The 24,423-nt window shown below is 39.0% G+C and overlaps 1 protein-coding gene and 1 non-coding gene across 2 annotated transcripts in view; one reads left to right on the forward strand and one right to left on the reverse strand.

The window, feature by feature from the left end:
- Window positions 1-326: 326 nt before the first annotated feature.
- Window positions 327-24,423, reverse strand: part of PPP6C (protein phosphatase 6 catalytic subunit) — a 29,560-nt gene continuing 5,463 nt past the window's right edge. The window contains exons 2-7 of the mRNA XM_022578752.3: window positions 12,786-12,881; window positions 7,162-7,227; window positions 5,999-6,140; window positions 2,447-2,526; window positions 2,055-2,264; window positions 327-1,124 (exon numbers count right to left, since the gene is read on the reverse strand). Of these exons, the coding sequence (XP_022434460.1) occupies window positions 876-1,124; window positions 2,055-2,264; window positions 2,447-2,526; window positions 5,999-6,140; window positions 7,162-7,227; window positions 12,786-12,881 (843 nt within the window). The 3' untranslated portion in view covers window positions 327-875. The remainder of the gene's footprint in view (window positions 1,125-2,054; window positions 2,265-2,446; window positions 2,527-5,998; window positions 6,141-7,161; window positions 7,228-12,785; window positions 12,882-24,423) is intronic.
- TRNAK-UUU (transfer RNA lysine (anticodon UUU)) lies at window positions 2,600-2,671 on the forward strand. Its single transcript has one exon. It is a non-coding gene; the product is annotated as a tRNA-Lys (tRNA).

Raw genomic sequence — 24,423 nt, forward strand, 5'->3', positions numbered from 1 at the left:
AACATTAATATGGCAGTTATTTCTTTAGGCACAGTTTAGTGATTTGTTTTAAAAATATATAGTATGGAATTTCAGTTGAAGTTTTAAACTTAATAACCAAAGGGTCAAGAACTCCGATTAGGAAAAAAGAAAAAAAGAATAACTTTCAGCTAACAATGTACACTGTTTAAAATTTCTAACACTTTAACCTATCTGGGTTTTATTTAAGATTACTTTATTAAAAAATACAAGGAATCTGAAAACAGATCAATACAATTATCTTAATGTACAAAGTCATAAGCTGTAGCAGTTTTTAAACTAAAATTTAAAAACACAACAAGGAGGGCAGCCCTTTAGACCAATTTATTTTATATCCATTTAAAATATCATCCAACAAAGGAAAATGAAGTTTACAGCTGGGACAGGTATACATAACTCGAGGCATTTGCAGTCCATCGTGCCCACTGAATAACAACTTTGCTGCTGAAATTTCTTAAAACTTACCGAACTAAAACAAAAGACTGAATAATACAAAAGGAGGAGTATTTCAGTGTAGTCTGTTCTGTCAATTGGCTTTTTTAAAAAAGGAAACATCCTGTTTCCCGTAGACCAGTAAATAAGCAAGAGCTACATGCAGCAGTGTGAGTATTAAGACATTTCTCAAGTCTTCTCAAATGAGTCCAAGGCGGGGATGGGATGGGGGAGAAAACTGATAGAAAAACATTGCTATAGACACCATAACAAACAATAAATTTAGATAATTTAAAATTAAAAAAAAAAGGCAAGAGGCAGCATTTCAGCAGCAAAGTGCTCAATAAAAAGTATATTGTAGAGGGTAATACACGAAAGTTGGGGTAAGAGGGCAGAAAAATGGGTCAGCAGGATGGGCGAAGGCCTCAAAGGAAATACGGCGTCGTTGTCCTGGGAGGAATAACACGTTCTGAATCTGGAACTGCCCGGAATAACTTTGGTTCTCTTGTATTTACATCTTTGAAGACCATGATCGAAGCAATATTTCCACAACGATAACAGTAATTAGGAGCAGACCATACTGTTACCAGCTTCTCATCAAACATAAATTTATAGCCTTCATGCACTAGTTGGTGTGCTCTGCAGATGAGCTTTAAGTTGTTGATATGAACAAACTGCAATTTAGAAAGGTTTTGTTAAGTATCCAGCACATTTTTTAAAATATCAGCCTACATATATAAGAAAATAAGCATTTAAATAAAGTATAAATCCTATAATTACTAAAGCTCTCATGATTATAGAATCCATTCTACAGTTATCCCCACTAATTTCCATAAGTTATAGAGCCACTTTGGCCTGAGTTATAGAAATCATAGTAACATAATTAGTTAGAAGTTTCTGAAAGAAAAGCATTCTGTAAGTGCTATCAGATATGAAACAAAGTTTTTATGGTTTAATAATAAATATATTACTATCAATATCTATCATTTACTGAGGCTTTAGTATGGTTCTTACAAAACTCTTAAAGAGATTTATTACCCTTCTCTTGCAACTTCAGGAACCAGAGGCTCAGACAGGATAAAACTAGCTCTCTGACTTCATTATGCTGGATTTTACTTCACCCTGTGGTGTATGTGTATGTGTAAGTGTGTGTGTATATATATTTTTAACTGAAAGTAGTTAATCTCAAAAATATTGCTTATTCACAATAAATACATGTCAAATCATTATGTTGTATACATAAAACTAATACAATGTTATGTCAATTATATCTCAATTAAAAATATATACACAAAGAAATATATATATTAAAAAGTTGCCTATCTTGCCCTTGTTATCTCAATTACTTAATTGAAATGTTTGAAAGAAAAGGAACATTTATTTTACACATAGTACCAATGGATGCTAAAGGAGGTGCTTTTATTACGTGATCTCATTTAACATTAAGGAAAGACATACAGAATAAACTAGACAAGATATCTGATATCCATAGCCACCACAGTTTGAGTAAACTAGACTAGAAGTTTGGTATATATAGCCACCATAGTTCTTTATGTAGTCCGTTAGCAACCAACAAACCACTTTTCCGAAAATGCTGGCTTTACCTCATTTGTGACCTTTGCACCAAAAAGCCAACCTGCTCCTCGGGGACTGATTGCCCAAGTATCCACATCTTCAGGATCTGACCAAACCAGATCACAAAACGCTCCTTTATGAGGAATTTCCTGGTTCCGTTCAATGGTTCGAATTTGATCCAGTGTTTTGATATCAGGAGATAAACCACCATGAACACACAAAATCTGCTCATCTATTAACTAGCAAAAAAGGAAAACAAGGAGTTGAACATATAATAATAAACTCAGTCATATATCTAAATCCATCAGTGAGTGCTAATGATATCAATATAACTGAAATGGCAATTAGATAAAAATATGCCAAGTGTTACTGGCAGGAAAATACTTGAGCTTTTTTTAAAAAAAGATTTACATAAACTTACAGCTGCTACTGTGAGCATGTCAAAAACTTTGGTACAGTATCTCCAGGCATTAGCGTTTCCGTATTTGGTTTGGCACTCATCTATGAGAGAAACAAAGAGTTCTCATTAATGAAGTTCTGAATCTGCTGATAAAACTAAGGAATACAGGGGAGTTCCCTGGTGGTCCAGTGGTTAGGACTCAGCGCTTTTACTGCCGTGGCCCGGGTTCAATCCCTGGTCAGGGAACTAAGATCCTGCAAGCCATGAGGTGCGGCCAATAAATAAATAAATAAATAAATAAATAAATAAAGTAAGTAAGTAAGTAAAGAATACATCTAATACTGGGACAACAGAAATTTGCTTAAACTAGGATGGCAAGTTATGATACATAGTTATTAGCCCTAGTAGGTCCTCCATGTAGAACAGAAGGAGACCAGCGTCTAACTAGTCTAAGAATGTGGTCCTGCTTTTCATTCCAGAAGTGGCTCTAAGAACCAGCTGAAATTATTAGTCAAAATGCTATAATCAAGAAGAGTTGGGCTTCCCTGCAGGAGACACGGGTTCGTGCCCCGGACCGGGAAGATCCCACATGCCGCAGAGCGGCTGGGCCTGTGAGCCATGGCTGCTGAGCCTGTGCGTCTGGAGCCTGTGCTCCGCAACTGGAGAGGCCACGACAGTGAGAGGCCCGCGTACCACAAAAAAGAAAAAAAAAAGAAGAGCTAAATATTAATTTCACATAACCCAAAGCAAAAGCTTTTGTCTTACTATTAATACCGGGGGGAATTTCCTGGCGGTCCGGAGGTTGGGACTCCATGCTTTCACTGCTGAGGGAGCAGGTTCCATCCCTGGTTGGGGAAGTGGGGCCCCGCAGGTCAAATAAATAAATAAATAAACTTAAAAAAAAAAAAATACTGGGCAATTCTATCAAACAGAGTAATGTATTTAATGTGACTACCTTATTCTAGCAGGATAATCAAACAAATTAGAAGAGCATGGATAATTCCCATTTCAACATTTTTCAGGCCTAGGTTGCCTCTTCTGAGATTTTCTGCAAATTGTGCAACTACATACTTGAGTTCCATTAAGTACCCCTGTAGTCATCACTAAGGACAAACTGCCAATCAGTTCTTACATATTCTCAGCTGAACATTCTCTCTGCTGTCTACAACAGTTAATAGGGTACATTATCTCTTCTCTCAGTTAATACCATGAAGTTCTGCTCTTTGGCTTCTTCCTTAATTTCGAAAAAAAATGGATGTATCACTAATTGCCCTAAGTACAGCTGAAAATGATACAGGATATAAGACTGTGGGGTATGGTCAATCCTCATAATTTTCTAAATTATATCTCTACGTGAGGCAGGGTCCTTAGTGTAAACGTCTCATGAGACAGCTCTAACATTGAGCTCAGTTTACCAGTAGGAATCTTGTGAATTTTTCACCTTAACACGTAAGCAAAGCACTTGGTTCATAATAACTGCTAACCATATATTTATCAGTGTGAACTGAAGGCCCAATATAATAGCTATATATAGACATTTTTACTACTTTAAAATCAATGTTAAGTTCCATGATGACTAAAACTGTCTCCCTCCTGAGGAGCAGATGGGCTTCCTCTTATCAAACAAAACCATAGATGAACACTAGAGCACAGCTTGGGATGAAAAAAATTCAATACTAGATGTTGTGCTGTTGTCATTTTCTTCGGTCAAGGCATCTTGATTAAAATGTCCTCCTTCCTCTCCCCCTTTTACCTCTTTTGCCCTACACTGATATGTTGGTCAAATTCTGGGGTGTAATTATATATGTAACATTAATCTTATACAGTTGGAGCCAGTTGCTTTCACTGAGCTAACACCACATAATGTATTATCCAAAATACTGATTATTTTGCAAAAGAATCAAACACTTTTTATTCCAAATGATATTTGGCATTTTGTGAATGAAAATCTGAAGTAACTTCTAGAAAGGAGATAAATATTAGCCATCTAACTTTTCAATTCCTATTAACAGTATATCAACAATAAATTGTCGGGGAGTTCCCTAGTGGCCTAGTGGTTAGGATTTGGGGCTTTCACTGCTGTGGCCCGGGTTCAATCCTTGGTCGGGGAACTAAGATCCCACAAGACACGCGGTGCAGCCAAAAATAAATAAATAAATAGATAACAATACGTTGCCAAATTTCTCAATTTAATAATTGATAATGGCTGACAAAATCAGGAGTAAGAGAGTTCAGCTTATCTTTATAATGACAGAAGATAATTCAAAATATAAAGTCTAAAAACTAAAGGGTTATGAAATTAATATTTTCAAATCTCTCAATATCTTCCTTAATTGTGTTCAAGGAAAATTCTTATTAATAATATCAACAGGGCTTTCCTGGTGGCTCAGTGGTTAAGAATCCATCTGCCAATGCAGGGGACACGGGTTCGAGCCCTGGTCCTGGAGGATCCCACATGCTGCGGAACAACTAAGCCCGGGCGCCACAACTACTGAGCCTGCGCTAGAGCCCGCAAGCCACAACTACTGAAGCCCATGTGCCTAGGGCCTGTGCTCCGCAACAAGAGAAGCCACTGAAATGAGAAGCCCGCGCATGGCAATGAAGAGTAGCCCTCGCTTGCTGCAACTAGAGAAAAGCCCGCGCACAGCAACGAAGACCCAATGCAGCCAAAAATAAATATATATATATATAATAATAATCTCTATAGTTCTGTTATCTACCTCCTTCAAAGACCTTCCTAACCTCATTTTGAAAAACTTTCAACCATATAAAAATTTTATAGAAGTAGCTATTTTGCTTTTAATGGCTGCATTCTATTTATGACCTGAGGTCCTAGTATTCTCTGGAGAAAGCACACAGATTTACAGTACATCCATCCAGTATAGTACAGTGCAGCTATAAAATAACATCAATGAAGTGAAAAGACTGATCACAATATTAAAAAACAAGTATGATCCCATTTTAGCTTGGGGTGTGTGTACACACGTATGTATAAACACACACACACATACATATATATAGGATAGGTTCTCAAACTGAGTGTGCAAAACATTCCCTTTCAGCAGATTCTAAGGTCCCACCCCAAAAGTGGCGCCTAGCAATCTACATTTTTAACAAGCATCCCAAATGATTCCAGTGAGATAAACTGAGGACTACACTTTGAGGCACTGATCTAGAAAGACATACACCAAAAAGTTAAAAATGGTTCTCTCAGACTAATAAGCTACAAGGATATACTGTACAGCACAGGGAATACAGCTAATATTTTATAATAACTTTAAAAGGAGTATAATCTGTAAAAATACTGAATCACTATGTTGTACATCTGAAACTAATATAATATTGTAAATCAACTATACTTCAATTAAAAAAAAAAGAATGGTTCTCTCTACATATCAATAGTCAGATTTTCAACTGACTGAGGGAAGAAAAGGAGTTAAAGGTGAGAAAGCAGAAAAAGATTATCTGTATTTTCTAATTTGACTATGAAAAGCACATGTATGACTTGTGTGGCTTTTTTCCCAAAGAGGAAGGTAAATCAATATTCAGAATCAGAGAAATAGAAGGTCTTACCATAAAATCCATACACCTGTGTAATCTGTCTACTCTCATGATTTCCTCGCAAAAGTGTAATACGATCAGGCCATTTAGCCTTTAGTGCAAGAAGGTAAGTGAAGGTCTCCAAACTATAGTAACCTCTGTCTACAAAATCACCCTGTAAAGTAAAAATTTACAGTTACAAACAATACAATAGCAACAATATTTTTAAAAAATTATACCAAAGGGCACAAACTCAAGAGACACAGCCCAAAATAACAAAAATGAAGAGTTACACATTGAATTATTTGGAAATTGGGTTTTAACAAAAAATTCAAATGGAAATAAATAAGCTGTTCCTACTAAATGTTTGTGCTAGTCTTATGCTACAGGAGCCTACAGGAACCTGCTGTGCAATTCTCTCAAGGATTTTCCCTGCAAAACCACCATTTTTTCAATTCTCTGTTACCTACATTAATAAATGTTTCTAAAAGATCATGTGTGAATCAAAAAACTTTAAATGAATTTCAAAAATCTTTTTAACTGTATCAAAAGAGCTGTCAACTTGAAGAAAATAGTTTTTTTGTAAAAGGAATTACCATAATTATAACAGTATTCTACATTTAGCTTTGTGTTTAACAACTGCATAAGAGGATATATTATTTACACTTCCCATTTATGTTTTACTCGGGCCAATATTAGACCAATAGGAAAACAGCTAAAAGATTAGAAAAGTGACCCAGAAATTTTCAGAAGGAAGGAAAATAACAGAAGGACTCAGAAAAAGTTCAACAGTAACATTATATTACAAAAAGAAAGTAAGCAAATATCTACCTTAACAGCAAATGTGTATATGTGTATATTAATCAATCCACAGATTAATAACAGGTGAAAATGAATGCTCAAAAAAAATCTGATAAAATAACAGTAAACTGAAGATTTATGCCTTAAACCTGTGGGCTATTTTACGGCCTAACCATTACTGAGGGCTACAACCCAGTCCTGTGTATACAGCAGTTTACAAAAGCAATTATTCTCAACTAGAGGACACAGCAAAAGGTAGAAAAGCATAGAATCACCTTTTCACGTATTTAAATAGTGATTGTCACATGGCAACGAAATTATTACATAATTTACATGTAGTAAGTCAGATCCCTTCCATTTAAAATAAGTACTTGACATCACTGGTGTTTACATACCATAAATATGTAGTTTGTGTCAGGAACCTGACCTCCAGTTCTGAATAGTTCACAAAGGTCATAAAACTATAAAAGAAAGGCAATATATGCTGATTACAAATTCCTGTGAAGGAGTAAAATAATAAAACCGAGGCCAAACTGTATAAAGAAGCAGTTAATTAAGAGGACTTCAAATATTTACATTTATACAAAGAAATGAAGTGCAAACTAAACTGCCAAGCACACAGCTCCCAAGCCTTAAAAAAAAAAAAAAAAAAAAGCACTAAAATGAAGCTCAGTTATCACTAAAATCATTCCTAAGTCATTAATGTTATAGGCAACCCCCTTTCAAATTTCTTTCATACTTCTCCCCATCTATCACTTGAGAATTTGAAATCATTTATCAGTTACCTGTCAATAAGCTAACCCAATCACCTTGCCCCACCTTCAGCATCTATCTTAAAGAGACAAAAGATAAGGAAACAAGTGGATAAGAATTTCTTTGGAAGAATGAATTTACATGACACTTCGTAGTGTCGTAAAGAGCAGACCAACCTACCTTCTTACACTCTACTTTGGAAGATGTGTACCCTCAGCTTCTACAGCTGTGGAGAGTCTTCTCAATAATCAGTAGAAAAAGAATAGTATATTTCATCATATTCTACTTGACTGAAAATTTAACTGACAAAAATGTGCGTTTGATAACTTCAGTCAACTCGATTATCCTAATCCTACTTCCTGAAGTCACAATTTTTCTGAAAAAGGATTTTAGATTAAAGGAACTGACTATAATATACCATACCAACTACAACCAATAATTTCCTTCACATCTATCTTTTACACTTGAAAGTAGTATTACTACTTAAATTTCTAACACTTAAAACAGTACAGAAATCTTAGTCATAGTGAACAAAACTGAAATTTAAAGATTAACTACTGAAAGTACTACCCTTTGTAGCAATGTTTCATAAGTCTGAAGAGTTGTCACTTGCTTAAAAAAAAAAAACTTTAGAAAGTTTAAAATAAAATTTTCCTATCTTCTTAAAATTAGCAAGCAAACAAATGAAACAAATTCAGTCTCAGTCAACTGGTAGACTTTTATTCAAAATATATGCTGTCCATTTCTACAAAGTGGAATCCATTCCTTTGAAGGAATATACTTCTCACTTCCCACCCCACAGATATATATATGATGTGTGTATGTATATCATATATATGTATAAATACAATCACATACAATATGAGCAGTAAAAAATAAGTATATATATATAAATACACTTTCAGTGTATATATATACACATATACATATATGTGTTTGTGTTACTTTGGCCTAGTAACTCCACTTCTGTGACTATATCCTAAAGGCAAAAAAAAAAAAAAGTCTGTATAACATAAAGAAAATGCATCATAGCATCATTTCTAATAACAGAAGAAACAACCTTCGTAACTAACGTAAGGGAATATTAATAAAGTACGATCTACCAATTCAAAGACCTGGACCTTAGGCAGTCATAAATAATGATTATAATGGAAACTATGTAGCAAAGTGGGAAAATGACTAGGGAAAAGAATGGAACACAAAACTATACCTCTAATATAACTATACAATTTTGTCATGTAAAAATTGAGTATGTACACACTCAAAGTCAGGAAGGAAACATTAAAAAGTTTTATGAAACAATTGCTTCTATAAAAGTGTGGTGAAAGAGTGTCCTTAGACTTTACTACTGATGTCTGTAGAAACACATTCTTGAATAAAAGCTTTGTAAGTTTCCATTTAACTTATATATATTTAATGGATGATCAAAAATTCTGCTTTGGGGACCCATAGTTCCTACTCCATATTGGTAGCTTTTTCCAAAATTCTTTAATATAATAAATATTTACTGAAAACATATGCAGACAATTAACCTTGTCATACATTACTGGAAGCCCATCTCATTATTTCACAAATAATTTCTACCATCTATTGTATGTTTTTCATATCACACACACTCTGTAAATGTTCTCATTTTAAAACAAAACCAATCCCGAGAAGTGGATTTTATTCCATTATTAGAGGCAAGGAAATAGGTGGCTAACTCAGCAGTTTTTAAACTTTCTGGTTTCAGGACCCACTCATAGTCTTAAAAATTACAGGTCCCCAAAAAGCTTTTGTTTATACGTTATATGAATCAGTATTAACCACATTAGAAATTTAAAGTGTAACACATACCTTCATACAGGTATGTGTTACAAAAGGGAAGAGAATTTTAATAACCTTTAGAGATAATGGTGCATATTCTTCTTTTAATACATCAAAACTTGACAATTGGTCTCTTCTCAAACTCTGTTAGATAAGTTGGTCTAACACTTTGAGTGGGTAACACACTGGTTATTTGGAAAATGGAAATGACATTTCTTTATACATCATCAAAAAAATATTTGTTAATTTACTCACCTCATCAGAAAAGTCTTTTAAGTATCAGAAGCTAGTAGCCTCATGGTGGTAAACTCAAATTTTCTAAAATTCCAATATTTCACTTGAAAACTCAAATACTGTCATCAGCAACAAATAACATCAATTGTTTTCCTTGAAGTGACTGGCTCACTTTGTTCACTTTTGCAAAACAGTTGCCAAATACCTGTAGTTTGTCATTCATTCTCTCAGGTAAAAACAGCGTTCCATTTAAAAAAAGAGGCTATTTCAGCAGGAGATGCAAAGAACTGCACAAGTACTTTTCTTTTGAGCAAACCATTTTTCTTTGATATGCAGTAGATGTGCTTTATGCATACTTCCTATTTCATCACAGGGACTACTCAAAAGATGTATCTACTGAGGGGTCAAGAGTGCCAATTAATATTACTGCTTCATCATGGACATTCTTAAGTGATACTGGCATTTTATTTTACTGTACATGCATGCATACTGGTGAAAAATACAATGACAACCAGCATAGGCTGGTGACACTCCCTTGATTCATGCTGAGGCACCAACAGTTTTACCCTCAGTTGATTTTCTGCCAACTTACAGGTGCTCAAGGGTCCACAGGCCATATTTAAAGAACTGAAGAGCTAGCTGAAATGGCTTCTTAAACAGCTGTTATGTACCCAAGCAGGACTTAACTTAAACCAAGCTCTGTCTGACACTGAAGTCTACAATCTCCTCACTAGATTATGTTGTTTCAATGCTTCTCAGCAACTGTATGCTTATCAACATTTCTTATGAGTTTATGTATACTCATAAACCAATCCTGCAATTCCAAAACTAGCCCAAGGGGAAGACAACTGTACAAGTCCCAAAAGATACACCTTACATTAGACTAGTCTGCAGACACTTAGAAGCTCCTCAAGTCCCATGCTTTTGATGAGCAATTGTTTTAAAGGGTCAAGTACAAGAGAAACACGGCTCAATTTGGTGGTAGTCTTAAAATAACATGGGCTGGGAGTTCCCTGGGGGCCTAGTGGTTAGGATTCCAGGCTTTCACTGACGTGGCCCAGGTTCAATCCCTGGTCGGGGAAGTGAGATCCCACAAGCCATGCAGCCAAAAAATAAATAAATAAATAGCATGGGCTATCGGGCACCCAAATGAGTTTCAAATCTCAGCTCTGTCCCTTAGTAGCTGTGCGAATTTGGGTTAATTCCTCAATCTTTCAACTCAGTTTCCTTCTCTACAAAACCCTACCTCATAGGAACCTTAAAAAAAAAAATTGACATGCAATATGTGAAAAAGTACATTATTAATGTCAAAACACAAGATAAATGAAAGTAAGAATTGTACATTTGACTGAAGGTATATATAATCTATCAGTAGAAGTGCAAATTTATTATCTGAATTAATTTTAGCAGTTTGAAGTTGTCTCTAACTTCCTGACCTCTGATTATGACTGTAATTCATATTATTGAAAAGTCTTGGGGAATTCCCTGGCAGTTCAATACTTAGGACTCTGCACTTTCTGGGTTTTTTTTGCGGTACGTGGGCCTCTCACTGTTGTGGCCTCTCCCGTTGCGGAGCGCAGGCTCCGGTCACACAGGCTCAACGGCCATGGCCCACAGGCCCAGCCGCTCCGTGGCATGTGGGATCTTCCCGGACCGGGGCATGAACCCGTGTCCCCTGCATCAGCAGGCGGACTCTCAACCACTGCGCCACCAGGGAAGCCCAGGACTCTGCACTTTCACTGCCAAGGGCACGGGTTCGATCCCTGGTCAGGAACTAAGATCCCACAAGCCTCGTGCTGCGGCCCATAAACACAGGTAACCCCTCAATTTTAATATTATAATCAAGGGAAAGCATTACTTGGTTTATTTCAGCTTTTAGAAATATGTTAAGGCACTGCTTATATTAATACCTTTTATGTTAGCAAAATACAAATATTTATTATACTTTTGGAGAGAAGTTACATGGAAATTAAGAAGAACTCCTAAGGTCTACTTTAGAGAACTAGAATTTTAACAGATTAAATATGACATAGTGGGGGCCTCTATTTAGAAGCTGATAACATACAAATGTCATTTATTATAACCTCACACATCCAGAGAACAGACTGAAAAACCAAAAAGAAAAGAGCTAAGTAGTCAAAATAGAACTTTATGGGACTTCCCTGCTGGTCCAGTGACTAAGAGTCCGCCTTGCAGTGCAGGGGACGCAAGTTCGATCCCTGGTCAGGGAACTAAGATCCCACATGCCACGAGGCAACTAAGCCTGCATGCCGCAACTACTGAGCCTGCACGCTCTAGAGCCCTAGTGCCGCAACTAGAGAGAAGCCGGCAACGAAGAGCCTGCACGCCGCAACGGAGACCCAGGGCAGCCAAATTAAAAGAAAAAAAAAATAGAACTGTACTCATGGAGCAGCCCTCAATCACAACCAAGCTACACACATTTCTGCTCCTTTAGGCAGTCATAGTTAAGGTCCTGTAGGAATTCATAAATACTATATTGTTCACAAATATTATGTCTTATAGCCCCAACTCCATTGCATGCACAGAGCAGGCCATGAGTGTTCTGTTCAGCTTTCATTTCCCAGTAAAAAAGAAAAAACTACAAATACACAGTTTTCTAACTAGGCTAAACACTGACAGTAAGAGTCTAAAGATGAGGTGTACCCCACCTGTCAATGCTCTGAAACTCTTAAAAACAAACAAAACCCCAGCAGATGAAAAAATGAACTGTCTTTCTCATCCCATTCTAGCACTGACTTGCTGTAAAATCATGCACCAATAATTTTATCTTTCTGAACTGCTGCTATTCTCATTCCCACTAAGGAAATGATAAATTTTCAATAAATTTCAATAAAATTTTCAATAAAATATGATATTAAGTGAACAGAACAGAAATGAACAGAATGAATAGAAAATTAGTGCCTAACACCAAAGCATCTGCTATCAATCATAGTAACTAGGAGCAGCCCACATTTGTATTTTATACCTCCCCCTGTCCACAGAGCAATAATGCTTCTTCACTTTCTAAGTATGATTTCAACAAAGTCCATGAATAATTTGACCACTGCTTTTATTCACTTTAACAGTAACCAGGAATCATTAATGTCACACAGACTGAGGCACCCTAGCCAACCACCAGCATTTTTTTTTTAATATTTTGCAGCACAACTGGAAACAGACATGGACAGACAGTACAAAAGCTAAAAATCTCCGCATGAAATTTTACCTGTCCGTGTATGTCTCCACACACTGTTACTGGTGTTGATACTGGCTGGACATTTGACTCTTCCAAGAGGAGGTCACAAACATAGTCACAAAGCCGCTGTAAGAAGAGAAAATAAAATGCAACCTTTTATTACAATATTAAAACTAAAGACCAAATGCAAAAAAGACAAGAACTAATCCGTGTATTATTCCACAGGAAAGGAAACTATGATGATTCTGGGATTCGATTTCTGTCAGCTTTTACCTTCCTTTCACAATGCCTATTCCAAAATGCAAACTCCCTGGCTATACAGGTAATAGGTTCTAGAAGACAGAGAGCTCTGCAAGGAACTGTAAAATGATGTTTTTCAACAAAAAAATGCAAAAGTCAATAATTTTAAGAGGAAAAGGTTTTTACCTGCTAATTTTTTTGTGTGTGTGTGGTACGCAGGCCTCTCACCCCTGTGGCCTCTCCCGTTGCGGAGCACAGGCTCTGGATGCGCAGGCCCAGTGGTCATGGCTCACGGGCCCAGCCGCTCCGCGGCACGCAGGATCCCCCCGGACCAGGGCATGAACCCACGTCCCCTGCATCGGCAGGCGGACTCTCAACCACTGCGCCACCAGGGAAGCCCTTATCTGCTAATTTTTAAAGTACATTGCAAACCACGCACTTACCAAATATGACCCAGCAACTGCATTCTTGGCAATGAAAATTTATGATCACATAAAAACCTGTACACAAAGGTCCATAGAAGCTTAATTCATAAGAGCCAAAAACTAGAAATAAATCAGTTGTCCTTCAACAGTGAACAGTTAAATTATGGTACATTCACACCGTGGAATACTATTCAGCAATAAAAAACAAACTACTGACACATGACAATCTGTATAAATTTCAAGGGATTTATGCTGAGTGGGGAGAAAAAAAAACACCTATCCCAAAAGGTTATATACTGTATGATTCCATTTATATAACATTCTTGAAATAAAAAATTTATAGAAATGGAGACCAGATTAGTGATTGCCAAGGGTCTAGGAGGTAGGGGCAGCAGGAGGGAGATGCGTATGGTTACAAAAAGGACAACATGTGGACTCCTTGGGGTGATGGAACTGTCTGTATCATGAATGTGGTATTAGATACATGAGAGACTACAGATATAACAATACTGCATAGAACTAAATACACACACAAATGAGTACAAGTAAAACTGGAGAATTATGAACAAGATCGTGGAGTGTATCAATGTCAATATCCTGATTGTGGTATTTGTTCCACAAGACATTACTACCAGAGAAAACTGGGTAAAGGGTACATGGGATCACTTGGTATTATCTCTTACAATTGCATATAAATCTACAATTATCTCAAAATAGAAAGGTTAACAAAATTAATCGCAAAATGTAAATTTAAGAGTCACTCTACCTTTTAAAAAGAACTCTAGGGGAACTTCCCTGGTGGTGCAGTGGTTAACAATCCTCCTGCCAATACAGCAGATACGGGTTCGAGCCCTGGTACGGGAAGATCCCACATGCCGTGCAGCAACTAAGCCCATGCACCACAACTACTGAGCCTGCACTCTAGAGCCCGCATGCCACAACTGCTGAAGCCCACGCGCCTAGAGCCTGTGCTCCGCAACGAGAAGCCACTGCAATGAGAAGCCCATGCACCGCAACAAAGAGTAGCCCCTGCTCGCCACAACTAGAGAAAGCCCGCGCACAGCAACAAAGACTGAACGTGGCCAAAAATAAATATAAATAAAGAATCTGCCTGCCAACGCAGGGGACATGGGTTCGAGCCCTGGTCCGGGAAGATCCCACGTGCCGTGGAGCAACTAAGCCCATGCATCACAACTACTGAGCCTCTGCTCTAGAGCCCACAAGCCACAACTACCGAAGCCCACGCGCCTAGAGCCCGTGCTCCACAACAAAGAGAAGCCACTGCAATGAGAAGTCCACGCACCGCAACAAAGAGTAGCCCCCGCTCGCCGCAACTAGAGAAAGCCTGCATGCAGCAACAAAGACCCAACACAGCCAAAAATTAATTAAGGAATTAATTTTTAAAAAAAGAACTCTAGGGACTTCCCTGGTGGTCCAGTGGGTAAGACTCCATGCTCCCAATGCAGGGGGCCCAGGTGTGATCCCTGGTCAGGGAACTAGATCCCATGTGCATGCTACAACCAAGAGTTTGCATGCCACAACTAAGAGTTCACATGCCACAACTAAGAGTTCACATGCCACAACTAAGAAGTCCACATGCCGCAACTAAAGAAGTCTGCATGCCGCAACGAAGATCCAGCGTGCTGCAACTGAGACATGGCACAGCCAAAATAAATATTAAAAAAAAAAAAAAAAAGAACTGGGGGGGAATCTTCCTTCCATCTGAGACCAGTTAATACTACAGTCAGAGGCCCTACTAGATTTTATGAAGATCTGCCAAGAAAGGGCAAGTTAAACTACACAAGCATAATGAAATGATTTTAAACATTAATTAAGGAATCTAAATGCTACAATTTACTTAAATATATGAGAGACATAGTTTAACAGTTATAGCGGGCTTCCCTGGCGGCGCAGTGGTTGAGAGTCCGCCTGCCGATGCAGGGGACGTGGGCTTGTGCCCCGTTCCGGGAAGATCCCTCATGCCGCGGAGCGGCTGGGCCCGTGAGCCATGGCTGCTGAGCCTGCGCGTCCGGAGCCTGTGCTCCGCAACGGGAGAGGCCACAACAGTGAGAGGCCCGCGTACCGCAAACAAACAAACAAACAAAAACAGTTATAGCTACAACACTTTACACAGAGGCAAGCATAGGAGAGAACTCACAATGGGAGGGGGGAGGACGAGCAAGAAAAAAGTCCCCCCCCGCAAAAAAATGAGAGGAAATCAAGCTGTTTAAAACATTTTCAAAATAAAAAGGTTTGCTCTTATTCATAGGATAAGTTCCTGATCTTCAAATAGCACCTCAAAGGCAAGATCATCCTTTTGGCCTGGAGTCCTTCTGGCCCTGAGTAGGGAGCTCCTTCTGTGCTGAATTTCCTACAACCCTCAGATGCTTCAATAAACAATCCTTGGTCCAGATATATAATCCATCCATTATTTGCAAAAGGAACAGATACTGGTGAGTGAAACAATGTTTCTGAACTCAGAGCCTTAAGTTTATCATGAAAGATGGTCTCTAAGGTTCCTTCAGTTCTACTTTGCATTTGTTTAAAAAAAAACAAAAACAAAAAACCTCAGCTTTTTCCTTCCTATGTAGGGAAAAACTCAGTTCTTCCCTACTTTGTGCTTCTTTCCTATGTGTCTCCCTTACTAGTCACACAGAACACTCAGTTTTGACACTCCTGGTCACCAAGGTTTTTTCTCCCTACAATATGCAATTCTCTGCAACACCAGTGGGGTATCCTACGATTTAACTCAATTCTGACATTATCTACCAGAGATAGTGTCAGATCCCACAGGTTAAGGGCTCAGTCCCACAACACTGCCCCCCCCCAACTCCCCTGCCAATATACACACACACTTCAGACACCAGTTGCAAGCCCAGGTTATCACCTGTGCTTCTAACCAACCGGGTATAGATCAGAGGTTCCAAAGACCTCCTCCTTAGGTTTGAATAATTTGCTAGAGCAGCTCACAGAACTCAGGGAAACACTTGCATTTACCAGTTTACTAAAGGATGTGATAAAGGATACAGATGACATCCACATTTAAGAGATATGTCGGGCAAGGTATGGGGAAAGGATGGAAACCACTGATCTTTTTACTATCACCATAGTTTTGCCTTTTCTAGAATGTCATATAGCTGGAATCATACATATGTTGTCTTTTCAGGTTGGCTTCTTTCACGTAGCAATACGCATTTAAGCTTCCTTCATGTCTCTCCATGGCTTGATAGCTTATTTCTTTTTAGTGCTGAATAATATTCCAATAATATTCCATTATCTCAATGGTTTATTTAACCATTTGTCTACTGAAGGACATCTTGGTTGCTTTCAAATTTTGGCAATTATGAATAATGCTGCCATAAACATCTGTGTATAGGTTTTACAGTGGATGTTAAGTTTTCAACTCATTTGGATAAACACCATGACTGCTACATCATATGGTAAGGGTGTTTAGTTTGGTAAGAAACTGCTAAATGATCTTCCAAAGTGACTGTACTAGTCTGCATCCCCATCAACAATGAGTGAGAGTTTCCGTTGCTCTACAGTTTTGCCAGTGTTTGGTGCTGTCAGTGTTTTGGATTCTGGCCATTCTAATAGGTGTGTAGTGGTACTGCCTTGTTGTTGTTTTTGTTTTGTTTTGTTTTTGGCCGTACCATGCGGACTATGGGATCTCAGTTCCCTGACCAAGGACTGAACCTGGGCCCTCAGCAGTGAAAGCAAGAGTCCTAACCACTGGACCGCTGGGGGAATTCCCACCTTGTTTTAATTTGCATCTCCGTAATGACATATGATATGGAGCACCTTTTCATAGGCTTATTTGTCATCTATATATCTTCTTTGCTGAGGTATCTGTTCAAGTCTTTGGCCCCCCCTTTTTTTTTTTGGCTGCGTTGGGTCTTCGTTGCTGTGCATGGGCTTTCTCTAGTTGCGGAGAGCGGGGGCTACTCTTCGTTGCGGTGTGCAGGCTTCTCATTGTGGTGGCTTCTCTTGTTGCAGAGCATGGGCTCTAAGCATGCAGGCTTCAGTAGTTGCAGCACATGGGCCCAGTAGTTGTGGCACGCGGGCTCTAGAGCGCAGGCTCAGTAGTTGTGGCACACGGGCTTAGCTGCTCTGCGGCATGTGGGATCTTCCCGGACCAGAGCTTGAACCTGTGTCTCATACATTGGCAGGCGGATTCTTAACCACTGAGCCACCAGGGAAGCCCCTTTGGCCCATTTTTAATAGGGTTGTTTGTTTTCCTAGTGCTGAGTTTTAAGAGTGTTTTGTTTATTCTGGATAAAAGTCCCTTATCAGACATGTCTTTCACAAATATTTTCTCCCAGTCTGTGGCTTGCCTTCTCATTCTCTTGAAAGCGTCTTTTGCAGAGCAACGTTTTTGTTTGTTTTTTTAATTTTCTTTTTTTTGGCTGCGCGGCTTGTGGGATTTTAGTTCCCTGACCAGGGATCAAACCTGGGCCCTCAGCAGTGACAGCATGAAATCCTAACCACTGGACCACCAGGGAATTCCCATGCAGAGCAAAGTTTTTAATTTTAATAAGCCCAGTGTTTCTCAATTATTTTTTTATGAGTAGTAGATTGTTTTGATTTGTCTGGGTTTTGTTTGGGGGATGGGGAACCAGGAATTTGTGGGGCTTTTTTAACAACTTCATTTAGATATAATTCACACATCGTAAAATTCACCCCTTTAATGTATAAAATTCAATGGTTTTCAGCATGTTCACTGTTGGGCAACCATCACCATAATCAATTTTAGAACATTCTCATCACCCCAAAAAGAAACTGTATACTCATTGGCACTCATCTCCCACCTCCCACAACCCCACCCCACAGCCCTAGGCAATCACTAGTCTGCTGTGTCTATGGATTTGTTCATTCTGGACATCTAGAAATGGGGCCTTTTGTGACTGGCTTCTTTCACTTAACATATGTTTTTAAAGTTCATCCACATTGTAACATACATGATTTGTTTGTTCTTCTTTATAGTTGAATAATATTCCATTGTATGTATTTACCACATTTTGCTTATCCATTCATCAGTTCCTGGACATTTGGGTTCTTTCCACTATTTGGCTGTAAGAATTTGATTTTGACACACTAAGTCTGCAATGCCTATCAGACTTCAAAGTGCCTAAGATGTGCTGTAAACAGCTGACCCAGTGAGTCCTGAATTCAAGGAAAAGGATGCAGGCTAGAGAGACCAATTTGGAGATTGTCAGGAAATATATATTTCAAGTCATGAGACTAGAAGAGACAACTAAAGTGGCTGCTTACAAATAGGGAAAAGGATAAGTTACAAAAAGGAGTCTTAATACTTCACACAGAAGTTAGGGACAGAAGGAGGAACCAGCAAAAGGGACTGCTTGATGAGGTACAAAGGAAACCATGAGCGTGTAGTATTGTGGAAGTCCGGTGAAGAAAATGTTTCAAAAGAGGAGTAATCAGCTATGTTCAATACTGATGGAAGGGGCTTCCCTGGCGGCGCAGTGGTAAAGAATCCGCCTGCCAATGCAGGGGACATGGGTTCGAGCCCTGGTCCGGGGAGATCCCACATGCTGTGGAGCAACTAAGCCCGTGCGCCACATCTACTGAGCCTGCACTCTAGAGCCCGTGAGCCACAACTACTGAACCCGCGTACCACAACTACTGAAGCCCGTGCTCCTAGAGCCCATGCTCCACAACAAGAGAAGCCACCACAATGAGAAGCCTGCGCATCTCAACGAAGAGTAGCCCCCTCTCGCCACAGCTAGAGAAAGCCATCGACAGCCCAACACAGCCAAAAATAAATAAATAAAATAAACAAAATTTTTAAAAAAGAAAATACTGATGGAAGGTCAAATTTTGGAGGAATAGAGTAGGGCCCAGAGAGAATATTCCTTTACTCCTAAATCAACAAGTACCAATTGCAGGATATCTTACACAAGTAACACAATGGCACAGTTCAGAGGTTAAGAGCACAGTCTCTGAAGTCAAAGAGATCACAGAACAATATCACCTCAACTTCTTACTACCTATTACTTAGCTTACTGTCTGTTACTTAGCTGTGTAACCCTGCTAAGTTACTTCATCTCTCTGTGCCTCAGTTTCCTCATCCACAAAATAGAAATACCAACCTGGGGGACTTCCCTCGTGGTCCAGAAGTTAAGAATCTGCCTTCTAATGCAGGGGGCACGGGTTCGATCCCTGGTCGGGGAACTAAGATCCCACATACCTCAGGGCAACTAAGCCCATGCGGCGAAACTACTGAGCCTGCCTGCACACCACATCGAAGAGCCGGAGTGCCACAACAAAAGATCCCACATGCCTCAATGAAGATCCCACGTACCACAACTAAGACCCAACGCAGTAAAATGAAAAAATAATAAAATAAAATAAGCTAGGAGGATATACATCAAACCCAAAACAGCAGTTGCCAGAGATGTCAACCAAAACGCATTCCACTTTCATCTTTGTTTATTTATTTTACTTTTTAAAAAAGCATGAAGGGGCTTCCCTCGTGGCTCAGTGGTGAAGAATCCGCCTGCCAATGCAGGGGACACGGGTTCGAGCCCTGGTCCGGGAGGATCCCACATGCCGTAGAGCAACTAAGCCCGTGCGCCACAACTGCTGAGCCTGCGCTCTGGAGTCTGCGAGCCCCACTGCTGAGCCTGCGTGCCACAGCCGCTGGGGCCTGTGTGCCTGGAGCCTGTGCTCTGCAACAAGCACCGCAATGCGAAGCCCATGCACCACGGCGAGGAGTGGCCCCCGCTCGCCACAGCTGGAGAGAGCCCGCGCGCAGCAATGAAGACCCAACACAGCCAAAAATAAATAAATAAACAAATAAATTTATTTTAAAATATATATATATATTGAGTTGGCCAAAAAGTTCCGCAACAACTTATGGGAAAACCCGAAGGAACTTTTTGGCCAACTCAATATATGACTCAATTTATTTGAAATGCCTGGAATAGGCAAATCCATAAAGATATAAAATAGATTAATGGTTGCTTAGGGCTGGACTTTGAGGTAAGGGGTAATGGGGAGTTTCTGTTAATGGGTATAGTTTCTCTTTGGGATGATAAAAATGTTCTAACATTGATTATGGCAATGTTTGCACAACTCTGTAAATATATTAAAACCCACTGGGAAAAAAACCCCACTGAATTATACACTTTAAAAATTAATTTTATGATATGTGAATTATATCTCATAAAACTGTTATTTTTAAATTAAAAATATATATTACTTCTTTAAAAATAATAATTACCACGTTGACCATAACCACTCAAATCTACTCCTTGTGGATAGAGGTAGCTGTCCTCCCAATCAATTTCAAAAGATCAGTGTTGTACAACATCCTCTTTCTATTATAATCCATTAGACCTGTGATATATAATTTATTATTTGTATAGTAATTAGCTCCCAAAGTTTACAATTACTGTTTGCATTTTTTTTTCACCCTAACTCACTTCCATCTAGCTTAAGGGTAGTTCCAAAGAACAAATATGCCATGATTGGCCTGTATTTTTTTATAGTCTTTCATTACCACCTCCCTTCTCAGTCAGCCAGAAAAAAGAGCACTACTTTTTTTAGGTTAGCCTCATAGAGCAACAATTTATACTTTTAAATGTACTTTCTGAAACTATACAATTTTTAAAATAAAACAATATAGTGATGTTTTAAAGTACCTATCTCAGGACCTTACCCACCTTTCTTAGGTATAATGCCTTGCTCAATTAATATTTGCGATTTTTTTCAGGTACACTCACCAAACCTCCTCAAAGAGAATTCCACCAAGGTATCTGCAGAAGTGCTTTGCTGTAATTTGTCCAGGAGTGGGCAGAGTTTTCTGTTTGTTGCCAGGAGGCCTGCTTGTTCTCAGGCACTTGTCCCACCCACACTCTTTCAGATTGCACATCTTTTAAGAAAAGGCCTAACTTCCATCAGTGAAGGTCAGGGCCCATACCTAATATATTCTCTGACATAAGCATATAATGTTGATCTCTCCTCTTGCCCACTCTTGTAAATTTGGGGGCTCCATCAAATTTGGTGTACACCCCTTTAAAGATCAATTATTAGTATGTTACCCAAACAAACCAACCTACTATAAACTCCACCACGAATCAAGCCAGACTGTCCTCTAGAGAGGGCTGTCCTCACCCTGCGTTACACTGCACTCCGTTCCCAATTGCTTTTTCCCAAATTGCACTTTAATGTCATACTATCAACCTGTAGTAAAGGACATTATAGGAAACAGTCCTCTACAGAGCTTGTCATTGCGTGGACTATAAACAAGGTGCACAGGATGCTGTGATTAAATAGTTGCCTTCAAGGAGGACTGGGGGAGGAATGTCTCTTTGTTTCTTCCATCAAGGATAGATGTGATTTCCCTGAGAAGCTTGTTTTTATCATCTTACAGACTCTGTAAGTTTTTTTTAATTGATCAGTTTACATCTTTCTGTAGGCTCCTAGAAAGCTTAAGGCCTAATCTCAAAGAAGTAACCCAGTCATCATAGCTTTTATTTTATATGTACTATTCTTATTTTTCCTATTGGCTCCATTTTGGTTTCCTATCTTTATTTTCTTTTTGTCTCATTTTTCTTACTTATTCTGGATATAATTTATCTTGCTATATTGAATGCTTCTTTGTAAACCACTCTATATACTTTTTAGAACAAAGTGAGTTATCATTTAACATTCTGAAACTAATCACAGCACAGATTCGTGAGGGACTCTATCGTTCCCATTTTGAATGCTGCAGAATTTGCACCCACATATGACTGGCTCTCCTGGTCCATAATGCCTCCTGAACTGCAAGTCACTTATGGTGACTGGCCCAAACCCCCCAGGGCTGATCTGAAAGTAACAGGAGACCATTAGCTAAAGAACATCACTGTGAAACCCTACCAAAAGCCAGTGAGTGCCTAGCGAACCATGTAAACTGCTTAAGCAACATCTTCAACCCGAGGCCAGGCACGCTAACTTGAGTAAAGTTAACAGCTGCCTCCTATAACTGCCACTTCTGCAGTCCCAACAGAGGACTTAGAGCACTAAGCCTCTAAGCCAAAGCCACTGCCTCTCATCACTCCAGTTCAGCAGCAGCTTACAAATTCATGTCAAGAACACATAAAAATAAGAAGTCTATGAAATCTCAGCACAAACTCTACATATGTCAGCCAACTACACACACACTGGCCTCTCAGAGCCCAGTCTTGCCATGGGAGAGGCTCCTCCAAAGCCCTTCACAGCTTTTTTTTGCAGCTTGATTTGTAGGAAGCATGGTTTGTTTCTCTTTCTGCCCCAAAGCAGTCACTGAGGCAAGATTCTCAGTCTTATCCCAAATTTAGGGCAAACTACACCCATTTCTCCCCACGGTGCCTAATTAATTCCTAATCCTTGAAAAAGGAGAAGTTCATGGACCCATTCTTAGGAGACCCTATTTCCCTTCTCTACGTTTTCCTCAAGATACTTGTTTACAGATTCACTCTATTCTCTGCTCCTGTCTCCCTGTTCTCTCTTGCCCCTCAAATACACTGGGTTTTGAATTTCTGTAATTCTTCGTTTAGCTGATCTTGTTATTGGAAACATACTATTTCCTTTATTTACTTTTACATACTGGTATTTACAAAATCTCTTCTTAAGAAATAAAAATCTATCTAAGATTATATTCTACACAGCCTTTGAATAGTCTCTACTATAACACAAATGACTGGGAATGAAGAGTGGGAGCGGGAATCCAAGATGACAATGATATTCACACGCTAACAATCCAGAAGGAAATATCTGTACCTTCAGTAAAAACCAGAGTTTCTGAGCCCTGGCACTACCGACAACTCTATGTTGTGGGGGCTGCTGTCCTGTGCACTGTATGATGTTCAGCAACATCTGGCCTTTACACCCCCTAGATAACTGCGAAAATCTACAAGTGTCTCCAGACATCGCCAAATATACGCTCGGGGGCAAAATCACCCCCAGCTGAGAACCACTGGTCTAGACCTTTCTCCTGAGTTTAACACTATTAGAACAGTGTCTGGAGCACATTTGGTAATCAATAAATATTTGTTACCCAACAGACCTGTTTATCCAACAGTTTTCTGAACGTTTCTGCCTCAGTCTCTTGACTTGGCAGCATCTCAAATTCAGTCTGGCCCAAACCAAACTCCCTTGTATGCCTTAATCTAGTTATTAGTATTTACTAAGTAATCCATGCCAGAAACTAAGAGATTACACTAAACTCTTCTCTCTCTCTCTCAAACCTAGACATAATCTGTCAACAGGTCCTATTATACCATCTTCATTTCCTTTTAAACACCACAACCACTTGTTACTGGCTTACTTCAAAAGCTTTCATGTCACCTGGTCTATTGCTCCTATGACATTTTTGTCCCATTCCAATCCAAGGTCCATAATGCTGCTAGAAAATTCCTAAAACCTGTCACTGTCCCCCTTAAAAACCTCTCAAGGACACTCCTCTATGATAGTGTTTCCCAAACTCCATTCAGATATCATCTTTATGATTTTGTCATATTCCTACTACATACAACAGTGTATCTAATAGTTTCCTTTGAATCTACTTTTCAGTTAGCCATATTTTTTAAAATATCACCAAGCATGATTTATTTGTTTTTCCCTAAAATATAAAAACATTTCAAAGTGTTTATACATGAACCATCTCAAAGATAAAAATTCAAGTTTATCAGCCTCATCTTCCATGATTTGGTCTCTGCCTGTCTTCTCTGCACCACCTCAAGCCATACCAAACTACTTCAAGTTGACCAGCCATCTTCTTTTAGATTAAGCTACACCATTGCACATGGTATTTCGTCTGCTTCATGTTCTTTCCTTCCTGTCTTGTCTACCTGAAAAAACTCTGCTCATCCTCTCATTGTTCCTCCTTTGTGAAACCATCTGTGGCTCCAGAGTTAGATGCTGCTTCTTCTATGTTCTCCGATATGCTGGACAGCTCTCTATTTTAGCACCTACCAAACTACGCAATGATCATTTGTTTACCTCTCTATCTCCCCTAC

This window comes from Delphinapterus leucas, chromosome 6 (assembly GCF_059928025.1).
Source record: "Delphinapterus leucas isolate spDelLeu-1000000601 "Yukka" chromosome 6, BTC_Dleu_Yukka2, whole genome shotgun sequence".
Taxonomy (NCBI): domain Eukaryota; kingdom Metazoa; phylum Chordata; class Mammalia; order Artiodactyla; family Monodontidae; genus Delphinapterus; species Delphinapterus leucas.